Source organism: Ursus americanus, chromosome 9 (assembly GCF_024610735.1).
Source record: "Ursus americanus isolate L20-20 chromosome 9, mUrsAme1.1.p, whole genome shotgun sequence".
In the NCBI taxonomy this organism is placed as follows: Eukaryota; Metazoa; Chordata; class Mammalia; order Carnivora; family Ursidae; genus Ursus; species Ursus americanus.
Genome location: NC_142135.1, coordinates 52,363,675 through 52,383,985, shown reverse-complemented (window position 1 = coordinate 52,383,985; position 20,311 = coordinate 52,363,675). Strand labels below are relative to the sequence as shown.

General features: G+C 39.7%; 1 protein-coding gene across 1 annotated transcript in view; it reads left to right on the top strand.

Moving 5' to 3' along the window:
* Positions 1-4,528: 4,528 nt before the first annotated feature.
* The window catches only part of STMN2 (stathmin 2), a 50,052-nt gene continuing 34,269 nt past the window's right edge, over positions 4,529-20,311 (top strand). Inside the window, exon 1 of the mRNA XM_045805644.2 lies at positions 4,529-4,659. Coding sequence (XP_045661600.1) covers positions 4,641-4,659 — 19 coding nt within the window. The 5' untranslated portion in view covers positions 4,529-4,640. The remainder of the gene's footprint in view (positions 4,660-20,311) is intronic.

The window sequence follows — 20,311 nt, the reverse complement described above, 5'->3', positions numbered from 1 at the left end:
GCACTTCAGTATTATCTCCATTGTGTTCCCACTCGAGTGTTGTAAGCTAAAATGCTGAGTGGAATCCCAAGGGGAATCAACTTCCCAGCTTTGGTGGGGTCCAACTAATGTTCTCCTTGGACTGAAGCTGTAAATCAACTCACAGACAGAAGGAAAGAGTCAGAGTAGTTGCTGCCAAAATAGCAAACAGTTTTTCAACATACCAATTTATTGTAAAGATTCAATGTATTAAATTTATATTAAGTCCTTCTTATGATTAGAGCAAATTCATTTTCAGAAAAGTTCAATTAAAAAACCATCAATAGGACTTACTAATTTCAATAGGTCATTTTGCTTCTGGGTAAATTGTACTAAATTACTAATATGTACAAGTCCCATTTGAACATAAAGAAAACCCTAGGTGCAAAAAAGGAGGTAATAATTAACTAAGCATTCTTCATCTTTAAATAACTGATCTAAGAAAAAATAATAAGATATGTTCATTCAACATTGCAGAAAAAAACTCTAACACATTGGAAAATTCTTGAACAACATAGATTGACTTTCCTTTCAAGTAAACCATATCGGACAATGCTATTAAAGCACATTTGATTCTTTTTACTTTTCATTAATCTATAAGGGTTTAAATATAGCAAAATAGTCAAAATGTTAGTCAATTAATTATTTTTTCATCTTACTATTTTAGATGCATTTCTAGATATCTTCAGCTATAACTGCATTCCCAACCATCTAAAAAAAATTCTATGGCCTTTTTTTTCCCCACAAATTTCCTTTGTAATCAACTGAGGTCAGACCAAAACAATTAATTCAACTCTAACAATATTTTTCATATCTTACTAACTTTTAATAATTACTTTAGGATTCTTTCCCAGACACTTGATTATTAATAGCAGAAAATCATATGACTACATTAGATTACATCAGCTAATCCTCCAAAGCAACTGTTCCTCTTCAGTTTGGAAAGAAATCAACACCCCAGGCCTCGTCACAGAGATAGTACACAATACACTGTAACCCGCAGTAATTAAAATTCTTGTTAGCACATCTCGACTTCCACAACTTCCTCTTCCTGCTGTTAAAGATTTTAAAAAGTTACCAAGGGTCTTCTACTGATGTGAGTTCTATCCACCTATGTCCTTTAAGGAATGGGCAGTATATAAAGAAAGAAACAATAATAAACATCTTATTCACTGCCCCAACATGAGCTAAGCAAAGAAAGGTGGTTCAAAGTATCACTATGGTTTCACCGCATTCGATCCTTTTGAATTATGTTCAACAGTGTTTTATTCTTGTTGTTGTTAGTTTACATTTACTGACTTTCAACCATGTGAATCAAGAAGCCAAGCACTAAAAAGGACATATAGACACTACTCCGTCCCTACCCTTAAAAACTTTAAAAGTATTGGAAACCAAAAACATAGTAGCTATAATTTATGAAGTATCCATGGTGATTTAGGCAGTTTATACATGATAAGCCCTCAGTATACCCCAAATCCTGGAAGATAGGTAACTGTTGGTCTTACTTTACATTTTACAGACATAGTACCTCTTCTTTAATTTGGGTGTCCACCCATCCTTACCAAAACCACTTGCTTCAGGGAAAGCTGATTCTTATCTCCAGACTGCTGGGGCCTACTTTACCTCTATGTAGTTAGATGAATAAAAAGGAAAAAAACAACACAAAACAAAACAAAAAACAACACCTTTTATTATCAGATCCAGTTTGGTTGTTTCTTCTATACTTTGCAACCAAAACACTCTGATACACAAGATAATATTTGTCCTCCAAAATTAATAGCATTTTCTTAAAGAAGTGGGGGTTATATTTTCTTTCATTGTGTATTTTTTAGACATTGGAGAGAAGATTGACCAATTTCATACTATACAAGCCTGAAATTTCACTAAATAAATATTTGTTGGGTGAATGAATTAGCTGAACAAATGAATGAATAATGAATAAACTATTGAATATAAGATAGTTCTCTGTTCCTGTTTGCCCCTACCCTCCCGAGCCAAGATCCATGATTGAAATTATTGTGTTAAAAGAAAAGAAAGAACAATAATTGATTATAAGTCAGCTCTTTGAATTTATTTAGTTTTTCTTCACCACTTGATGACACCCTGCAATCTCTATATTCTATAGTAAAACATACTAACCTACCCTCTCCCCTGCTTGACCTTACTTGAAAATCACACATAGCTGAGTTTAGATGGCTAGTGCCCAGAAAGTCAGAAATAGAAATGAGTCACACACCTGACACTTGCCCCTATGAATGCTGACCTCCTTCTCATATTCCTATCCATTAGTAAGTCATGTTCACTATAGGATGAAAGATTAGACAGTAGAATATGTGTTTTGTTTTGTTTTGTTTTGTTTTGTTTTGTTTGGTTTGGTTTGGTTTGGTTTGGTTTGGTTTGATTAAAAGTGCAAAAGATCTTATTCAACTGCTAGTGGTAATTGTTAAAGACATTAATGCCATGACTTAGGGATCTTGTTCTCCAAGGAAGCTAAAGAATATGTAAAGATGATACGTAGCCTGAGGGTAAAGGGGGCAGTGGGGAGAAGAGGAATACTCTAAAGATATGAGTCACACAGAATGCTGAAGATCCTTCATCTCATGACTGGTAACTACTCCACTGAGAAGGAATTAGCTCTCACATTTAAAGTGGGAAATGACCATAGAAAGAGAGAAAATGGTTATTTATTTCCAGACCCTGCCAACTTCCATACTGCTCTATTGCTGTGTCATAGTCACAGACCTGTACAATGACAGGAAAAATAATTTCTAATCTTCCTGTTCAAGAAGTAATTTTATTGATCTCCACTTTATCTTTTATTTTTCCTATGATTCAGCAGATCAGAATTGCTCTAGTTCCAGTACTTTCTATCACTCAGCAAGATGTCCATAGGGTTTAAATGTCTTAACATTTCATAGGAGGTGAAGAAATTTATTTCAGCACCAAGGAGAGTGCCTGTTATTTTCAAATGGTTTTATGTGTTCAAAACTGCATATTATTCATAAGGCTAGAAAGAAATCTTGAAATGTGATTTAATAGAAAACTACTAAGAATTTATTTCATTCATTAGAATAATCCAAATCATTTCTATAAAATCAAAAAATTGCCAGGATTTTGTATATGTTCATGATTTCAACAATGTGCTTTTAGCTTTCAAATGCAATGGAATTAGCAAGCCTTTGCCTTTTTTTCAAATGTCAAAAACCACAGTTTCTGAATGGATCTAGAATGGAGGAAGGCTCAGTGAAATCACAGAAGTGTTAAATTAACAGAGATTAAAATCTCCATGAGAACAAGGTCTAAAATCTTTTTCACTGCTGTGTCCTCAAAGCTTGGCAAATGATAAATGCCCAATGAATATTTATGTGAGTCTTCTGAGAAAGAATGAATTAATGAATGATGTTCATTAAGTCAACAGGAAAGAATTAGTGAATGTCTTCTCTCTAAAGAAAGGTCACTTTTCTGCTCCTGACCTAGGAGACCCTCACACACCTCATTGCTCAGCCTGAAACCTGAACACATCTTTCTTTGGCCTGTATCAATGGACTTTCTGAATCTCTGAAAAATCATGCTCCAGATCACACCTTTCATCTCCGTGAAGCTTTCAGTATAAAGGTTTCTCCTTTGAGACCTGCAAATGTCACTGAAGTTTCAATCCATGTAATCCTACATCTCCAAGACAGAATGGCATTACCCACCTATGGTTCCCCCAGTGTTCAAACCAATCAGCCAACCTGGTTCTGCCCTGTAACAAGATGGACAAGACACAGGCACAGGAAGCTGACTCTCATCCTCCTGCATGAGGTCCCCAGGTAGACCAGAACTATTTGTCCCTATTCCCAACAGCCCAGACAGCCCCTTCCTTCGTTGCCAAGAGTAGAAAACACCAGGCCTCACTCTGCTGAGAGACCTTCAAGAGTCCAAGACATCTGAGTCCAACTGTGCTGAGAGACAAAGGACAATAATTCAGTTCTGTTTCAAGCTGCCACCATAGCCAGACATGGGGTCACCCTGGGAGACTAGGAACTACCAAAACATGAGCAAGTAAAGGCCAAAGGTCAAAGACAAAACATGAGCAAGTAAAACCACAATGTTTAAACAGATGTTTCCAATAGTCAGCATGTTGTGAAGACTTCTCAAAGCTCTAAATCCCTTTCCCTTTTTATGTCTATTTGTGTGATAAAACATGTGTGAACAAAGTCAATCCTTCTGGCTCCCAGGTAGACACAGCCCAGTTCTTAGCTCCTAGGAGGCTTCTGGGCTAAGGCTCCACTCTACTTGGACTGTACTATCAGGCCCCCAAAACGGGGGGGAGCTGCCAGGGAAGGACTGATTTCCATTTCAAACTGCATTCTGGTACTTTATACTCCAGCACCATTGGCCGATCAATATTTAATGCTTGGAGATTCTGACTCTGCGGGAGTCATGTCAGGGGACCTTGGGAGCCAATCTGCTTGAGCTTCTGAGTGATAATTATTCATGGGCTCCTGCCTCTTGCTCTTTCTCTCGCACGGTCCCACTCTGCAGACTCAGTGCCTTATTCAGTCTTCTCTCTCGCTCTCTCCGCTGCTGTAGCTGGACCCTTCGCCTTCGCCACCGCTCAGCATCTGCACATCCCTACAATGGCTAAAACAGCAATGGGTAAGGCATCGCGCCTCGTTCTCCCTCGTCTCGACCTGGTGCCCACCTCTCACCTCTCTTAGAGCTTTGAAGGCATTCGGAAATATTTTATAAAGAAAAAGACGTTAATGGTAAAACAGGAACCGGGAAGGACGGAGGCAGTTCTGGGGGTTTGGGAAGGGCAAAGAGTGGGTCCCTGGAAATCTGAAACTAAAATTTTCTTTTGAAAGGTAGAAGCAGGTAAGTTGCCCTCCCACGGGAAGAGAATTTGTTCTGTTTCCATGTTTAAAATTAGGGCTCAATTGTGGGGGGAGGGAGCTACCTTTACTGTTTGCCTTAAATGGGGTTAAGGGACATTTTGGAAAGTGCTTTGTAACATCCTTTATTTCTTCTCTAGTTAAAAAAAGAAAATGGGGAAGAGGAGAGGGAGGTGGCGGAAAGGGAAAAGAAAAATGCGAAGTCAAATCCGTCCCTTCTAGGTTGTTTGAAAGATGGGTGGAGACGGGGGGCGGGTGGAGAACCGGGCAAATTTTATGGTATTGTCTCGTCGGAAAAACCGCTAGTCCTGGGGCGCGGTGCGGGGAGGGCAGGGCGGGGGATGGGGTGCTACGCTCCTTTGTTTTAGGGAAAGGGAGGGGAAGGAGAGAGGAAGTCGGGGAGGGCATGGAGGGCGCGGGTGGGCAGCTGCAGGGGCGGGGAAGCGCGCGGTGGGGAGGGGTGGAGGGACAGCGGTTTCGCAGGCGCTGGGGTGGGGTTTCTTTGTGTGAGGACGAGCGGTCCCAGGGGGAGGCACCTGCAGCGCTGGGCGCACAATGCGGACGGCCCCACCCTGTGTGAAGCCGCGCCGGCGCTCTCACTCCTCCCCCCTGCCGGGTGCCGCAGCTTCAGCCGAAAGAGGGCCGGGTGGGGAGCGCAGCGCGACACCCAGGAGCCCAGCCCTGGGGAGGGGGAAGGACAGCAGCGCCACCGCCACGCCCCGCGTTTGTCACTCCTGACTCCGACTGGGCTTCCCGAATGAGACCTGACCACTGCCCCTGCCTTCCCCACCCTCGCCTCATTGTTCTGTTTTACGGAGAAGAGGGGGAAAGTGGATTAACATTTTTCTTTTCAAAACCATATTGCATAGGGTGACTAGACTTTGACGCGGATAAAGGCTTCTTTGAGCTCATTGATCGTTTTGGGTAAAAGCTTAGGGAACCTAGATAAGTGTAGATATAATAATACGGATACAAAAGAGGCCAACTTCTTAAATTGAGCCACGTGAAATACCCGTCTTCTAGGTTAAACAGGGCCAAATAATGGCAATTTTCATAGGCTCAACCTATGTATCAGGGAAACAGTTGAGACACAGAGATCCCCAGCTGGTTGTGCGCCTCTAAGTGCCCCATGGTTCCAGCGCTCGGTGGCCCCCGGGGTGGACAGGCAGGGAGGGGCCCGAGGTCTGGTGACAGCTGGAAGCACCCCTCCCCCGGGACCGGGTGCGGGATGCGGAGAAGGGAAAAAGCGATGGACAGGTCTCGCCCTGCACAGCTCCGCCCTGCCCCACCCTTTCCGCGGTGCTGGGAAGACCTCGGGCTCCGAGGTTTGGCGAAGAAACGGAGTTGGAGAGGGGCAGCTGAACGGTCTGCAGTCCTAGAGCCCCTTTTTTTCAGCCCCGCAGTCCAGACCAGACACCCCCTCTCTATGCGCAGACACCCGATGTTGCTCTGAGTCCTGGCGCCGAGCCCTTCCCAGCCAAGAGGGTGTCTCTGCAGAAAAGCTGGCTGGAGCCCCGCCCGGCCATACAAAGGCGCGGCCCCACCCCAGCCGGCGGCAAGACCGCAGAGGTGACCCCTTCCCAGGCGTACGGGGAGGATTTTTCTCTTCCCGCCCTCCCACAGCCCGCGGAGTTCAGGCTACTTTCCCCCAGCCGAAACCCTCGGCCCAAGCGGGGTTCTCTATCATTTCCCGGGACGTAGACCCTTTGGATAGTCTCTCTAGAAGGGACCCTCGCTCATCGAGCAAGGCGCGGCTCGGCCCCACCCCTCCCATCTGCGGCCGGGACCAGTCAGCCGCTGGCCAGGTGGGGGCGCTATTGGCGAGCCGGCGCGTGGAGCGCTGCCAGCCCTGCGGAGCCCAGCGCCGCGCCCTGCGCTCCCCTCCCCCGAGCTGGGCGCTCGCCCCCGCGGGTGCAGTCCAGGAGACGGGTTTCTGCGCAGTGTCCTGAGCTACCCCCGCTTCCCACACTATGCGAGTCACCCCCAAGTCCAGAAAGGTTCTCAGAATGAGGGATGGGGGCGATCTCGCTCTGCGTTCTGCACCCCCACCGAGAGGTTTCTGCAGCAGGAGGGCGGCTACAAACATCATTATCAGTATTATTTCAAATCATTACTATTATTACTATTATTATTACTTCATGACTCAATGGCCTTATTTGTTCAAAAGGTTTGAATGATTGAATTTGATTAAGGATTATTAACCCTTGTTGCACGCACTTTTCTTCCTTCCACTCTTCCTTTCCTTCTCTCCCACCCCTTAAAAAAAGAATTTTTTGTCCTGTTGTTCATTTTACATTATAAAGCGAATGTATTTTCAATTCCTGTCTAGATTACATATATTCTCGTGGGTCGGATATTATGTGCAGGTGCTTACTAAGGGTAAGGTTTATGTGCCAGAGATTGCTGGAAAATTCTCGGCAGATAATTGTTTGTGACTGCAATGGGTAAAATTATACATATATAATTGAGATGTTACGATCTTCACTGTGTATTCCATAAGGTCATATCTATCAATCAGTATATATAGCTTATGCACAAATTTTTAACTGTTTCTTTTCTTTTCTTTTCTTTTTTTTTTTTTGAAACTGTTCTTCCAATTGCTCATTCTTAATACAGTCTCAATTCTGCACAGAAACCTGGATCGTGAAATGGTAGTCACCATCCCATTAATAAAAATCCCACCCAAAATATAACAAATGCAAGGGTCCTTTCTGGCATGAGTAAGCTGTATTTGCAAATCATGAATAGAAGTACAACCTCTGCAATACTAAAATAATGGATTTTGTGATCGTTTCAGTTGCAGAGCATAATCAATTAATCACCAGGGTGGGTGCTTTTTCCTGATTCATTAAACAATTATTCAGCATGATTGTACTAGGTGCAGATAGTATTCCCCATTATCTACTCTAATGAAGTGGGCACCTTCTAAATGGATATATAAATAACCGGAAGTGGGAAAATGAGGATTTGGTCAGGATTGCAAGATCAAACTGAAAGAAAAATAGCAGTAGCTCATCAATTAATTATATATATGGTTAATACCAGCTGAGTAAGCTGAGCCCGCAATAAGCATTATGTGACCCAGTGTAGCCCTGTACAATAGCTAATATGATGGTATAAATTAATATACCTGGTGGTGTTTGTCTACACATGTTAAAATGCTCTGAAAATATATTTTAAGGTAATAAATAACTAAGAGTGTATGGTTTTTAACATTAATGTGGAGTTTTTTTCAGTCACAATTCTCAAGGGTTTTGTGAATCGACCTACAGATTTGTAGTAAATTATTCTATGCTAAGGGGGAGGGGAGTATTTTTATTGTTAGAACAATTGCCTCTGCTCTTAGTCTTTAACATTTTTAGCAGGATTTTATTTGTTGCACTAAAAACACATTTACTTACTTTGGGGATTTTTTAAATTATTAATGGATGGATGGTGGAATAAGCATTAGGTCATTTGGCCAAATTTGGGGATTTTAAAAATTATTAATGGATAGATGGTGGAAGAAGCATTCGGTCGTTTGGCCCAGTGTGTCTCCCATCAAATACCTTGTTCTCTGTGATGAAAAGGCTGCAAGAGGCTACATTTTGCTCAAATTCCAGAGTGCCTGTCAGTCCTTTCAGAGTGGATAAAGCCAATTCACACAATAAAATAGTTTCCCACCCTGCAATGTAAGATCACATTAGTTACTTAATTCTGTGAATATCTAGTCGTCGCTATCATCCAGAATTTCAAGTTAAATCTGTACAGTTAAAAATGAAATGGGAGGTGAATTGATCACACACTTAATTGAGCATTTTTGTCATTAATGAATCCAGACCATCTTTAGGAAAATTCCTGATTTATCAATCACCACTGTGTTTTTTAGTCTAACTGAACAGGACTGACTCTATGCCCCTTTCATCTCAGGAGCTCCTTGCTCACAAGGTGGCTCCCTGCTCTGGGCGTGGCCACTCCCAAGCTGCTGAAACCTCCTTCCAGCTCAAACCAATTTCCTATTTGTTTCTTGGAGAAACACACACTATTCTGTTGTCACAGCATCTGTGACCTTATATGAAAAATGCAAGAAATTTTCCACATAAGAAGAAAATACCAAATTAGCTGATGAACTAGATGTTTCCAGAACTGAGGCTGGTTCTCTTTCCTAGTTCTTTCAACGGGAAAACCGTGGAGTCCACATTAGCTTTCACCCCACTAGAGGGCAATCTAGTTCTCTAAAGCCGTAGGTGACTGATTTTTTTTTTTTTTTAACTCAGTTTCAAATACTAACTATTTAATAAAATCTTTTTTTTAAATCTGGAACATTCAATTGTTTATTCAATAAATTAATGCCATACTTTACCCTACTGGATGAAAAGGGTTTGTGCACCTTTTCAAGGAGACCGATAAAATGAATGGAAATGGGTGTTAACCCTGGTTAGTCATTCTCTTATGACTTTACTTTCCAGTTTTATTACATTGCTATTATAATATCATTTATGTTACTTTGGGAAGTTTGTAGTGGATGAATGGTAGAAAATGATCAGGAGTAATAGCAAAATTATTTAGGAACAGAATGTTTTAATGTTTAAATAAAGGAATAAATTAAACAAAAACATTGTTTACTTATTCATTTATTTAAAATGTGCTCAAGATGTTGGGGACACGCCCAAATGTCAGTGCCCCCCTTCAGGGAGTTTGTAGGCTAGCAGTTAAAACGTAGGTACAAAGTGATACTGAGGAGGGTGTACCAAAACCAAGCATAAACTAATTTTTAGGATCATTAAAAGTAGATTTTTTTTCCCATGTTTGCATTGGCAGGGACTTTTTTTTCTCTTGTGTTTCATGTAACTATAATCCATCTGTAAAATAATTAATAGTTTCATATGACTGTGCTCCTCAAACTTTAACGTGCATATGAATTACCTGTGATTTTCATTAAAATGCAAATTCCGATACAGTAGGTCCGGTTGAGGCCAGACATTGTGCATTCCTAACAAACTCCCAGATGATGCCGATTCTAACCACCGAACATGTCAGTTTTAGAAACAGAATTGTGATAGATGTGTTCCTCCCATAATAAGCTTTGGTATTAGGTCTTAATATTTTCAAATGCATGGCAATCTTTACAGAATATTTCACTTCCCCCTCATACTCTTAGGGATTTTATTCCTCTGGGAGTTATGTGTTCTCTGCCATCACTCTCTATTAATTGGATTTTTTAAAATATATTCATATTGTAGGACTCAGCAGAAGACCTTCAAGAGAAATGTGGAAAGTGAGGATTTGGCTCTGTGTGTGTCTGTCTGTCTGTCTGTCTAAGAAAAATGGCACAGTCGAGAAAGATGATACATCAATACGCTAGCTCACTGTTATTTACAAAACAATGTGCAGAACAAAGAGTTTGACTCACAACCTTTTAGTTATGGGATAATCGAAAATTTGCCTAATTCTATTTGTCATATAGCTAATCCCATTTGCCATATAGATAATTCACTACAAATACTCCACATACTGTAGAAACTAAAACAGATTAAACAGCACTAAAATTGCCTTTCAACATAGCCCATACTTGTTACTTTCCAAATTATTCTAACAGAGAATTTCTTCCACATGAGAAAATTATTAATAATTTATTGAGTATGGCTGCATAATTGAAAACAGAGTATGTATGTGTTTTCTCCTTACTTAAGCCAATAAAGGACCTCCATTATTCCATACTAACTTTTTAAGAAAGTCAACTGAAAGGAAAAAAAACTAGTCTTCAAAGAGTAGCACCAAAAACCCCATATGTCAGTGCTCCCATTCAGTGGGGTGCATTACCACATTTCTGGAAATGTATCCTACAAAATTATACTATACATAAAATATCTCAAAATGGAAATAGAACGTTTCCCAAACAGGGCACTAAAAACATAGTCCCAAATAACACTGGTCCCAGAGTCGTAGGATATACTATTATGCAACGTGAAGTTGGATGAAACCTCAAGGTTACCCATTCCTTTGTTGTTGCTCTTGTTGTTGTTGTCAACCAACAGTTTTCCTCTGCCACTGTTCTCTTTCAAGATTCATTTTTCTGGCATAGACATAAATTTTAGAGTATCTATAAGAAATGATTTTTACTGATTGACTTGGTCCTTATAGAGCATCTATAATATGTTAGTCAGTAAGCACTTTACACATATTAGTTACATTAATCATCCAATAATCCTAAAAAGTAAGCACTTTTACAGATGAGGAAACTGAGGCACAGAGGGGCAAAGTGACTTTTACCCAACGCCACACAGTTAGATACGGAACTCGAGCCCAGGCCACCCTGGTTCCAGAATCGGTCCCTTTAACCAGTATAGGCTACTCTCACGAATGTTCCATGTGGGAGTAGTTCCCACCATGGAGGTCAAACCTGTGAGACTGCCATTTTGTCTAACAAGCCTGAGATGGTCTTTATCCTTTTTTAGCACAGACTCATTTTAAAGGGGAGATACCTTCAAACTGATGACTACTTTTAATTGCTAACCTGGGACTTATTAGAATAATTGCCATGATTTAGGCTTTGAGGGAACAAGAACTATGAGACCTTGGGGGTTGTAATGTATGGAACACACGACTGTCTGAAGGCTCAGCTAAGAGAGCAGCAGGGACTTCTGATGTGGATACACCATGATGACCAGTTCTGGAAAGAAAAATCTTGACTTGATCTAATCAATGTCATCATGGCTATCACATTTTAAAATGGACCTTTACCTCCCTTTGTAGACACTAGATATTTAACTTTAATATTTTGTTTTATGAAATAAATCTAGAACTAAGAGATATACCACCCAGGCATCCACATTTAATATAATCATTAGATATTACTTCAAGACTCTTCCTGTTATTACCTCAAAAGCAAGCAGGCAAGAGGAAGGCTCTGAATCCCTTGTGAAACATTTTTAATTATCTTTTAATAAGGGAATCAGGTCCTGTCATTTGTCAAGGAGACATTTGCAGTAGTAAAACCTGTGTTTATATAACCCATTTTTATTAGCCATGATTAAAGATAACATTTTGTGTACATTTGTTCTCACAAAACACTTTTATGTGAATATAAAGGTTAATTAATGCATTTCAGCAATCATTTTGCTAGTCATCTGGAAAAATAGCTTCTCTAGGAATTGAACTTAAGAGAAGCAGCCATACATTATACTACAAAGCCGTAATACAAATTTTGAGATTTTTCTCATTTGTAATTTTGTCAACTTCCAGATTAAAATATTTAATACTTGGAAAAATTACAAAATTCAAAAAATTTGACCAGAAATAGATAATGACAGTTTTTGTATAGTACATTAAAAATAACATTGCCTGGCCCTGATTTTTTTTTTAAGCAAAATCGTAAAGCGACGCCTGTATGAGTGCTTATTTAGCAGTTATTCTTTTGGAATAATTGTACTTTTGATGTCAGAGTTTGCACACCATCCACAAGTGATTAGTGTAACAACACATCATCAGAATATCAATCTGTCCATCTTTCAACCTTTCAAGTTGCCAGTTTTTATATCAGGAGAAAAAGAAATGGATGAACTTCATCTAAACCTAGTTCCACAAATACTTGTACGAGAGAACATTTTACACTTTAATTTTTTGTTAGCACTCTACTCCACTTCCAGAGAGTCGCTTCCAGACTCTCACGGGAAGGGGCACCCACCTCGTCAGGCAGTTGAGCTGATACTAGACTTATCGCCCCCTTCCTTGGACCCTTGCTATGGAACACATTGCCCTTATGACTGCAAAGTTCTTTGTCATTCCCACCCAACACTAATATCTCTTGTTGTAAGTTAAGTCTTGCAGCTTTATCTGAGAAGTGCCAGTTAGCATCTTTCTCATTATCATCATTCAAACACACGAAAAAGGACCAGAGTCAATTCTAGTCTTTTGATGCATAGATTACATGCTTCAAGACTCCCGTCACTTTAAAAGTCTTTTCATTCTACTTCAGACTTACCTTTTCCTTTTATATTAAAAAAAGAGAGCAGACAAACGTAGAAGATTGAAAAATGTAAAAGGTTCAAAAGAAAAGTTAGATAGCATGATCTATCTATATTGACCTTGTAGTTCTTAGAAAATATTTACTCCCTCTATCCTTTTTAATCTTCATATAGTCTCTATGAAATGGGCATAGTATCCATGTTGTTCTGTTTAAAATGAGTCAGTTTAAGCTCAGAGAATTTACTAAGTCAAGTTCATATGTGGTAAGCTTCAGGGCCAGGGCCAGAACATATGTCTAATAAAGATATGTGTGTGTATATATATATATATACATAATATATATACACACACACACATATATATATATAATACATATACATATTATGTATTAGATATATATTCTATATGATTATAATGGTATATATATATGTAATAAACAATAAAACTAATAAAGTTTAGCACTTAACGCCTGTAAGTCCCGTAAGCAAATATGCACACATGAGGGAAGTCACACACTAAACATATTTGCCTTTAGATCAAAGTCATTAGTAGTTAATGGCAAGACTTACCAAAGTAAAGTAGATTCAAGCACCAATTCTCTTCTGAAGCTTATGCTAAGCATCAAAAGAATATAAATATGATTTTCTTGCTTGGGGAATTTAGTCTTTTGTAGAAGACAAGACTCTGTACTTACAAAAAAGTTGAATACCAGTAGTAATGACTTATAACCATAACTGGAAGTCTCCACCGTTTTAAAAATGTTATGATACTGCCCCACAGTATGACAAGACAGTACATAACGCTTCACAAAGAGCACCAGTTAAAAGTACTAGGATCCGCCCAGAGGACACAAACGTGAAATATCTAAGTAGTCTCCTCTATCAACCAATCCAGCCAGGGAATCCCTTAGTTAAAACATTTCTCAACCTTTACTGAGCAGCAGCAGCATGCAGATACCACTCCCAGAGGTTCTGATTCCCATCCCATGGGCCTGAGGTGAGTCTCATTCATTTACATTTCTAACAAGCTTCCGGGGATGCTGACGCTGCTGGTCCAGAACCACACTTTGATTAAACCAAATGCTGGTGACCAGTGGGGTACCTGGAACAGTGTGGGGAGCAGCATAGCCCTCTAGTGTGATTTCCTTCCTCTGACCAGCTCTGCAACTCTGGACTAAGTCCTAACAGTTCCACCCTGCTCCTCTTGTGGTCCAGCCCGTGCTGCATTGCTAGAAGAGCCCGGGAGCAGGATTCTGAAGCCCTGAGCTCTAGTCTTGACTCTCTCAGCTAGTCAGCCTTCGTCAGGTCCCTTTTTCTCTCTGTGCCTCTATTGTAGCATCTGTAAAATGGCGAGATAATATCTTGTCTGTGTCAGAGGGTTCTTTCCAGAACCAAGGGAATGAATGTGAAAGGGATTAGTATCTGCCAATACTACATAAATGCAACCCGTAGCATTATACGTCATTAGATAGAATGCCTGGATATTTTACCCATGCAGATCCACATTTAGAGTGAATAATGAGGGAACAGGGAGCACAGAAACGGAATCATTTGTTTTAAAATAAATAAATAAATAAATAAATAAATAAATAAATAAATAAACACTTCCTAAACAATAAATTGAAATAAAATGTTGAGTGAATTGCTTGGGCAACAGTATCTGATATTTTTGAAGGGTTTGTGCTTAGGTCCCACCCAGGATTCTTCTTTAAAATTCTTAAATGAATGCTGGCTCAGAAGAAGCAACTAACTCATCCAAAGTTTAATTTCTTGCAGTCAGTCCACACTCATTTTTTCCCCAACTCAACCTTCTTTAAGGGAAGGGTGGTGAATAAGGGGCCAAGATGGCAGCCATCAAGCTAAGAGAATTGCTGGGCTAAGCAGGGGTGCCCTGCAAATAGAAATAGAAAATATGAGAGGGTTGGAAAGGAAAAGGTAAAACTCTGTACAAATTGTTCTGCTGGTTCCATGTTTGCCCCTTGCCAGGAACACCTTGACACTCTCTACCCTCTGAGCACGCCCCATCGAGCAACAGTGCAATCCCACCTTAGACAAAGCAACCCAAGCCCAGATGTTCATGTCTGCTGAGAGCTCGGCTTAAAAAGCTGCCTCCAGATTTAAAAACAAAAGGGAAAATCTTTGTATAGTAAGAAAAAGCAACTTGTCATGGAACTCAAAAGAAAGCAAAATGCTATGAAAATTAAAAAGAGTACTATAGGGGCGTATGGGTGGCACAGCAGTTAAGCGTCTGCCTTCAGCTCAGTATGTGATCCCGGCGTTATGGGATCGAGCCCCACATCAGGCTCCTCCGCTATGAGCCTGCTTCTTCCTCTCCCACTCCCCCCGCTTGTGTTCCCTTTCTCGCTGGCTGTCTCTATCTCTGTCGAATAAATAAATAAAATCTTTAAAAAAAAAAAAACAGTACTATAAATCCCCCCTGCCCCATCACTCATTATCAGATAATCCTTGAGCAAATTATCATTTCTATACCATAATTTTCTCAATTATGAAATGGGGAAAATAATGCCACCTAAATCACATAGTTGTTATGAGGCTTAATTAAACAATTGAACATAAAGCACTTGTAATAAAAAAAGTTAATTTCCTTCTAAGACCCCCTAAATAGATGATGAAAGCACTAAACAAAAGTAATCATTTAAAATAAACATCTAAATTCTTGTGATTTGTGAATTTCCACGTGTAGTAATAAATCTACTAGAAACTACTTGGAATTTAAGAAATGATCACTATTCGATTCCTTATGATAGAGGGAGAGCTGATATTATATTTATGATGCAGCAGCCAATCTGGTATATCTCCAAGACAAATCCACTCTGGGCAGTGCCAACATTGCAAGCACACTTTTCTTGCATTTGTTTCTCATTTCATTTTTCACTGTCATATTTCGTATCTCATCCTACTTCAAATAAATATTAAAACTTCAATAAAATTGACTGTTCGTGTCTGCCTTGTAAGGCTCATCTACATCAAATGTTACATTCAGTGGAAATGATTAAGAAAAATAAAGATGTCAAAGTCTACACTGAGTTCTCTTAAAGAGCAGGAGTGGGGGGCACCTGGGTGGCTCAGTGGGTTAAGTCTCTAACGTCTTATTTCTGCTCAGCTCACGATCTCTGAGTTGTGAGATCTGCATGAGCTCCTTGGCGGGAGCTAATGCACTGGGCATGGAGCCTGTTGGGAATCTTTCTCTCCCTCTCTCTTAAAGAAAAAAAAAAAAAAAAAGAGCAGGAAGGGGTGGATTATATGATGTAACACACACAGAGTCTCTCCTTACAATGTTATTAACCCATCAGTTTCATCTGAACTCCACAGCATTTAGCTATTGCGAAATCCCTCCCTCCTGCTTCCTCGGTCTCCTCCCTACCTGGCAATCTCCTGCTGTCCTCCTTCCATTTCCAACACCCTTCTTCCAGTTAGATCTTTTCTTTCAGAGATAACTCCAGGTATTTTTTTACCTGCATCAATTTAGCCTTCTTCCTCTCCATCCTTTAGTAGATGAGCACAACAAAGACACTGGAGCCAAACAGTACCAACGTAATATTCCTTAGAGGACTGTGGTGGGAAAGGTCACACACAGCCTGTGATGGGTCAGGATTCTAGACAAATCAGTCAAATCTCAGAGTTCACCTGGTTAACCACTATGTCTCTTTTGGACATTGTAGGCTATGGATACATAGTTTCATGTTACCCCTCAGTCATTCATGACAGTAACACCTTTTCAATCAATAGTGTTTCAGATACCAGTCAATATAAAGCTGGAAGATGTTAGCAGAATGTAATCGTTAGAATAATAAAGATACCCTGAGAAATCAAATTAGCATTCATCTGGGGTCTGACTTTAAAAAGGCTTAAAGGAGGATAACTGACTACCAATATAGAAGAGCATTTTAAATATTTTGCTTCTAAAATTTCATGTAAATGTATATGGTACATAAACTAGGAATTATATTTATGACATAACTGCAGACATATTAATAGAATTGTGTGCTTACGTTTACAAGTGTTGTATAGGCCTTTTTCAAATTAGATACAGTTGGTTATAGCAATCTCCATATAAAAATACTCAATATTTTTTCATATTTAAAAGCCATAAAATACAGGTAATGATAGACTACTTTCTCATAAACATAAAATAATGACAAAGGAGGAGCTTTATGTGAAAGCATTAAAACCATGTAAATCCTCACAAGTTCATGATAGGTTCATGCACCTGGTAGGGAAGATGGCTTTAAGGAACATGTAGACATTGCCTCACTTAAAAAAAATCTAGCAGGGTTCTGAAATACCTAGCCAAACACAAAGTAGAGAGAAGAGAGCTGTTATCTCCCTATCAACCAAAAACTTGGCTTAAAAAAAAAGAAAAAAGTTTAGCAATAGAAAAAATAAAAGAAAATGAAACTCGGTATTTAGGATGAAAATTTTTTTTCTAAGTTCAGGGCTAATATGGAAGAAATTGAATTAAGTAGCTTTGAAAGAATTGGATTTCACCCACTGAAATTTTTCTTAAAATGAAATCTTAAAATAGTGTTCACAGTTGCAGTCTGTATTGGCTACAAATTGCCACAAGCAATGTTACAATGTATCCAAGAGAAGAAATGCAGAAAAATATAAGGCAGGGAACACTGGACCTTGTGTCCAGCTTGCCTGGTGGAATGAAAGCTTATGCATCTAAATTAATTGCAAGGGGAAGCTGTCACTCCTGACATAAAACAAATAGCCCTGAAGTTTTTCTTTCCAGAAAACTACATGTTTTATCACTTCTGCTAAATTTTAGAAGTGAATGGGGAATACGTAGGGTAGTCCACTAAGAAGTCAAAGAGGATTTCTCAAAATTGCTCTGAGAAAGGATCTGCCCTCCTTGAAGCAAATAGTAGCAGGTTTCCCAAGTCAAGCTTTCCTTGATCTTTCCTTCCTATGAACTCTTATAGTAGATTTACTGTCTCCCAGTAAATGTGGGAATTGGCCATATATCATCAAACAGCACCTTTTCCTAACATCTTCCTGGTCATTTGTTGCTTCCCTGCTACGCATGAGCCATCTCACATCACACGTCCTCCCTATGCTCTTTTTCCCACGTAATTTTTATGGCAACCCCAAACAGGTTTCATTATCCCCACCCGACAAGAAAGGAAAGCAGAAGCCAAGGGAAGCTAAGCAGCTTGCGCTGGGGCACAAATGATCAGGGCAGAGCTAGGTTTCAAATCTAGCTCTCACTTCACTGCACTCCAGCTTCCTCATCATGAGCTGTTCTTCCTGTTTTGCTGCAGACATTTCTTTGTCTTCGATCCAACTATGCTGAGGGCTTCTTTTAGGACAGAACTGTGTTCCCCTTACTTTGTCTCTCCTGTAGCACCTCTATGGCTGGTAAATACCACTACTACTCTCGGCTAACAAGTATTGAGTACTTACTCTGTCGGGTTCTGTGACTATGCCTAACACTTGCGAGGGGTATTAATCATCCCCATTTTCACGGGTGAGAAAGAGAGAGAGGAAAGGTCACACACAGCCTGTGGTGGGTCAGGATTCTAGACAAATCAGTCAAATCTCAGAGTTCACCTGGTTAACCACTATGTCTCTTTTGGACATTGTAGGAGCTCTGACTGTGTTCGTTGACTCCATGAGATAAGGATGAACTAAGAGAAGCTGGCAGAATTGTACGAAACAAGGTTCCACAACATTTCACTTTAGCCAGGCCCAGGAAAACTTCAAAAGGTCACTCAGGAAGAAAGCTCAATTTATAGAAGAATCTTCACTCACAATATCTTATATCAATATAGCATTTCAGTTCCCCAACACATACCTAATTCAATTCTTACAATATCTCATCTCCATTTTGTGGATACATACACTCCTGTTCTGGTTTAATAAATTGTTTAAATTTGAAAGGATCCTGAGTGAGAGCTTAAGTCTTCAGCTCCTATTCATAGTCTTTCCATTCGGGGGGAAAAAAAGCAACACACTGTATAAATGTAAAGGAAACATTCACTTGTCTCCTTTTTCTCCTTGAATAGAGAGAGTTGATCACCTGCTCTTGTGAAGAATAAAGGTGGTAGGGCTTTCTTAAATTGTGCCAGGAAACCTCACTATCATAGTTGTGCCATTAACTAGTGCCATTTTGAAACCGTCCACACAGCTACAGCTAGGGGATAAGCACTACGTGAGAGAAGCAAACATCTTCACATATGCAGAAATGCCAGTCTGTAGCATGAAATGAAGCTAGTACATTTAGTGGAGAGAAAAATTGAACTCAATCTGGCTCCAACATCTGGGCTCTTAACTCCCAGTCTCTACCTAGTTTCAATGGGAAAGCCAGCGGGTCCACTGACCCATTCAAATACCATTGCAGCTGATGAACAGCCCCACCCAGCTTGGTCAGCAATGGCTAAGTGTTTACAGAACACCTTCGAACTGCCCTACACACTCCTACAGGTGGGGGGAAGCTATAGAAAACATTAAACGAGACACCTTCCCTCATCCTCACAAAACTTGAATATAGTTGGGAAGAAACAATTAGCAAACAAAGCAGTAGAGGAATAAGGGCTTACCTCTGTGAAACAAGCCAGGAAATGATTGTCTTTGAAAGGAAAAGAAACTCAAAGCCCTTGCAATGGAAACCATTAGGTTTGATTCACTCCTGTATTTAGGGAGATACAAACTCAGCCTTATGGAATTGCATGTGTCCCAACTGTTGGAGACATTTCTGACCCGGCACCACATCCTGGTACACAGATCCTCTGTCCTGCTCCGTCTAGTATTATCTGGCAAATGTTTTGATGATGTGAGCTGTATTCCCAAACACAAGTCCACTCTTTTGTGAATAATACTCAGGCAGAATAAATGTAGAGGAGATAGACCGTAAAATAAAGGCAATGTTGTGCTTTTATATATTACGTATTACCAAGTTGTGACTTGTAAAACAATATCAGCAACTTATGCCAAATTCTAACCCACATTTGTCTATGCAGTTCAAACACTCGATTCCATTTTTGCCTTCAGTTTTTTTATTGGCAATACTTATCACCAAATCATATGGTATTTGCTGCCACAAATAAATAAAATGCATAGGCTATTCCAGCCTCACTCAATCAGTAAAACAACATGCAATCCTTCTTATATCTTAAGAATGAGTATTACGAATTCCGAAGGAGTTCTAGATGGTATCCGAGAAGCTTACATCGTGTGCCTCATTTATTCTGCCTAACGGTGAAAATTATATATTTAAAGCCAAAGCCAAAAATAAATCCTACATGTGGGAAAGTGAAATCTGACCTAATAGTTTGACAGTTCGAAATTTAAAACATGAATTGCTTTATGAAGCACATTACCTGTTATAATATTTTATGTCATATAAATATTTATATGAAATACCAAAATCTGAAATGAGGAAAAATTTTTGCCAAGTAGAAATATCAAGAGTAAATTTGTTTTCCTTTTCTTTAAAATGTAATG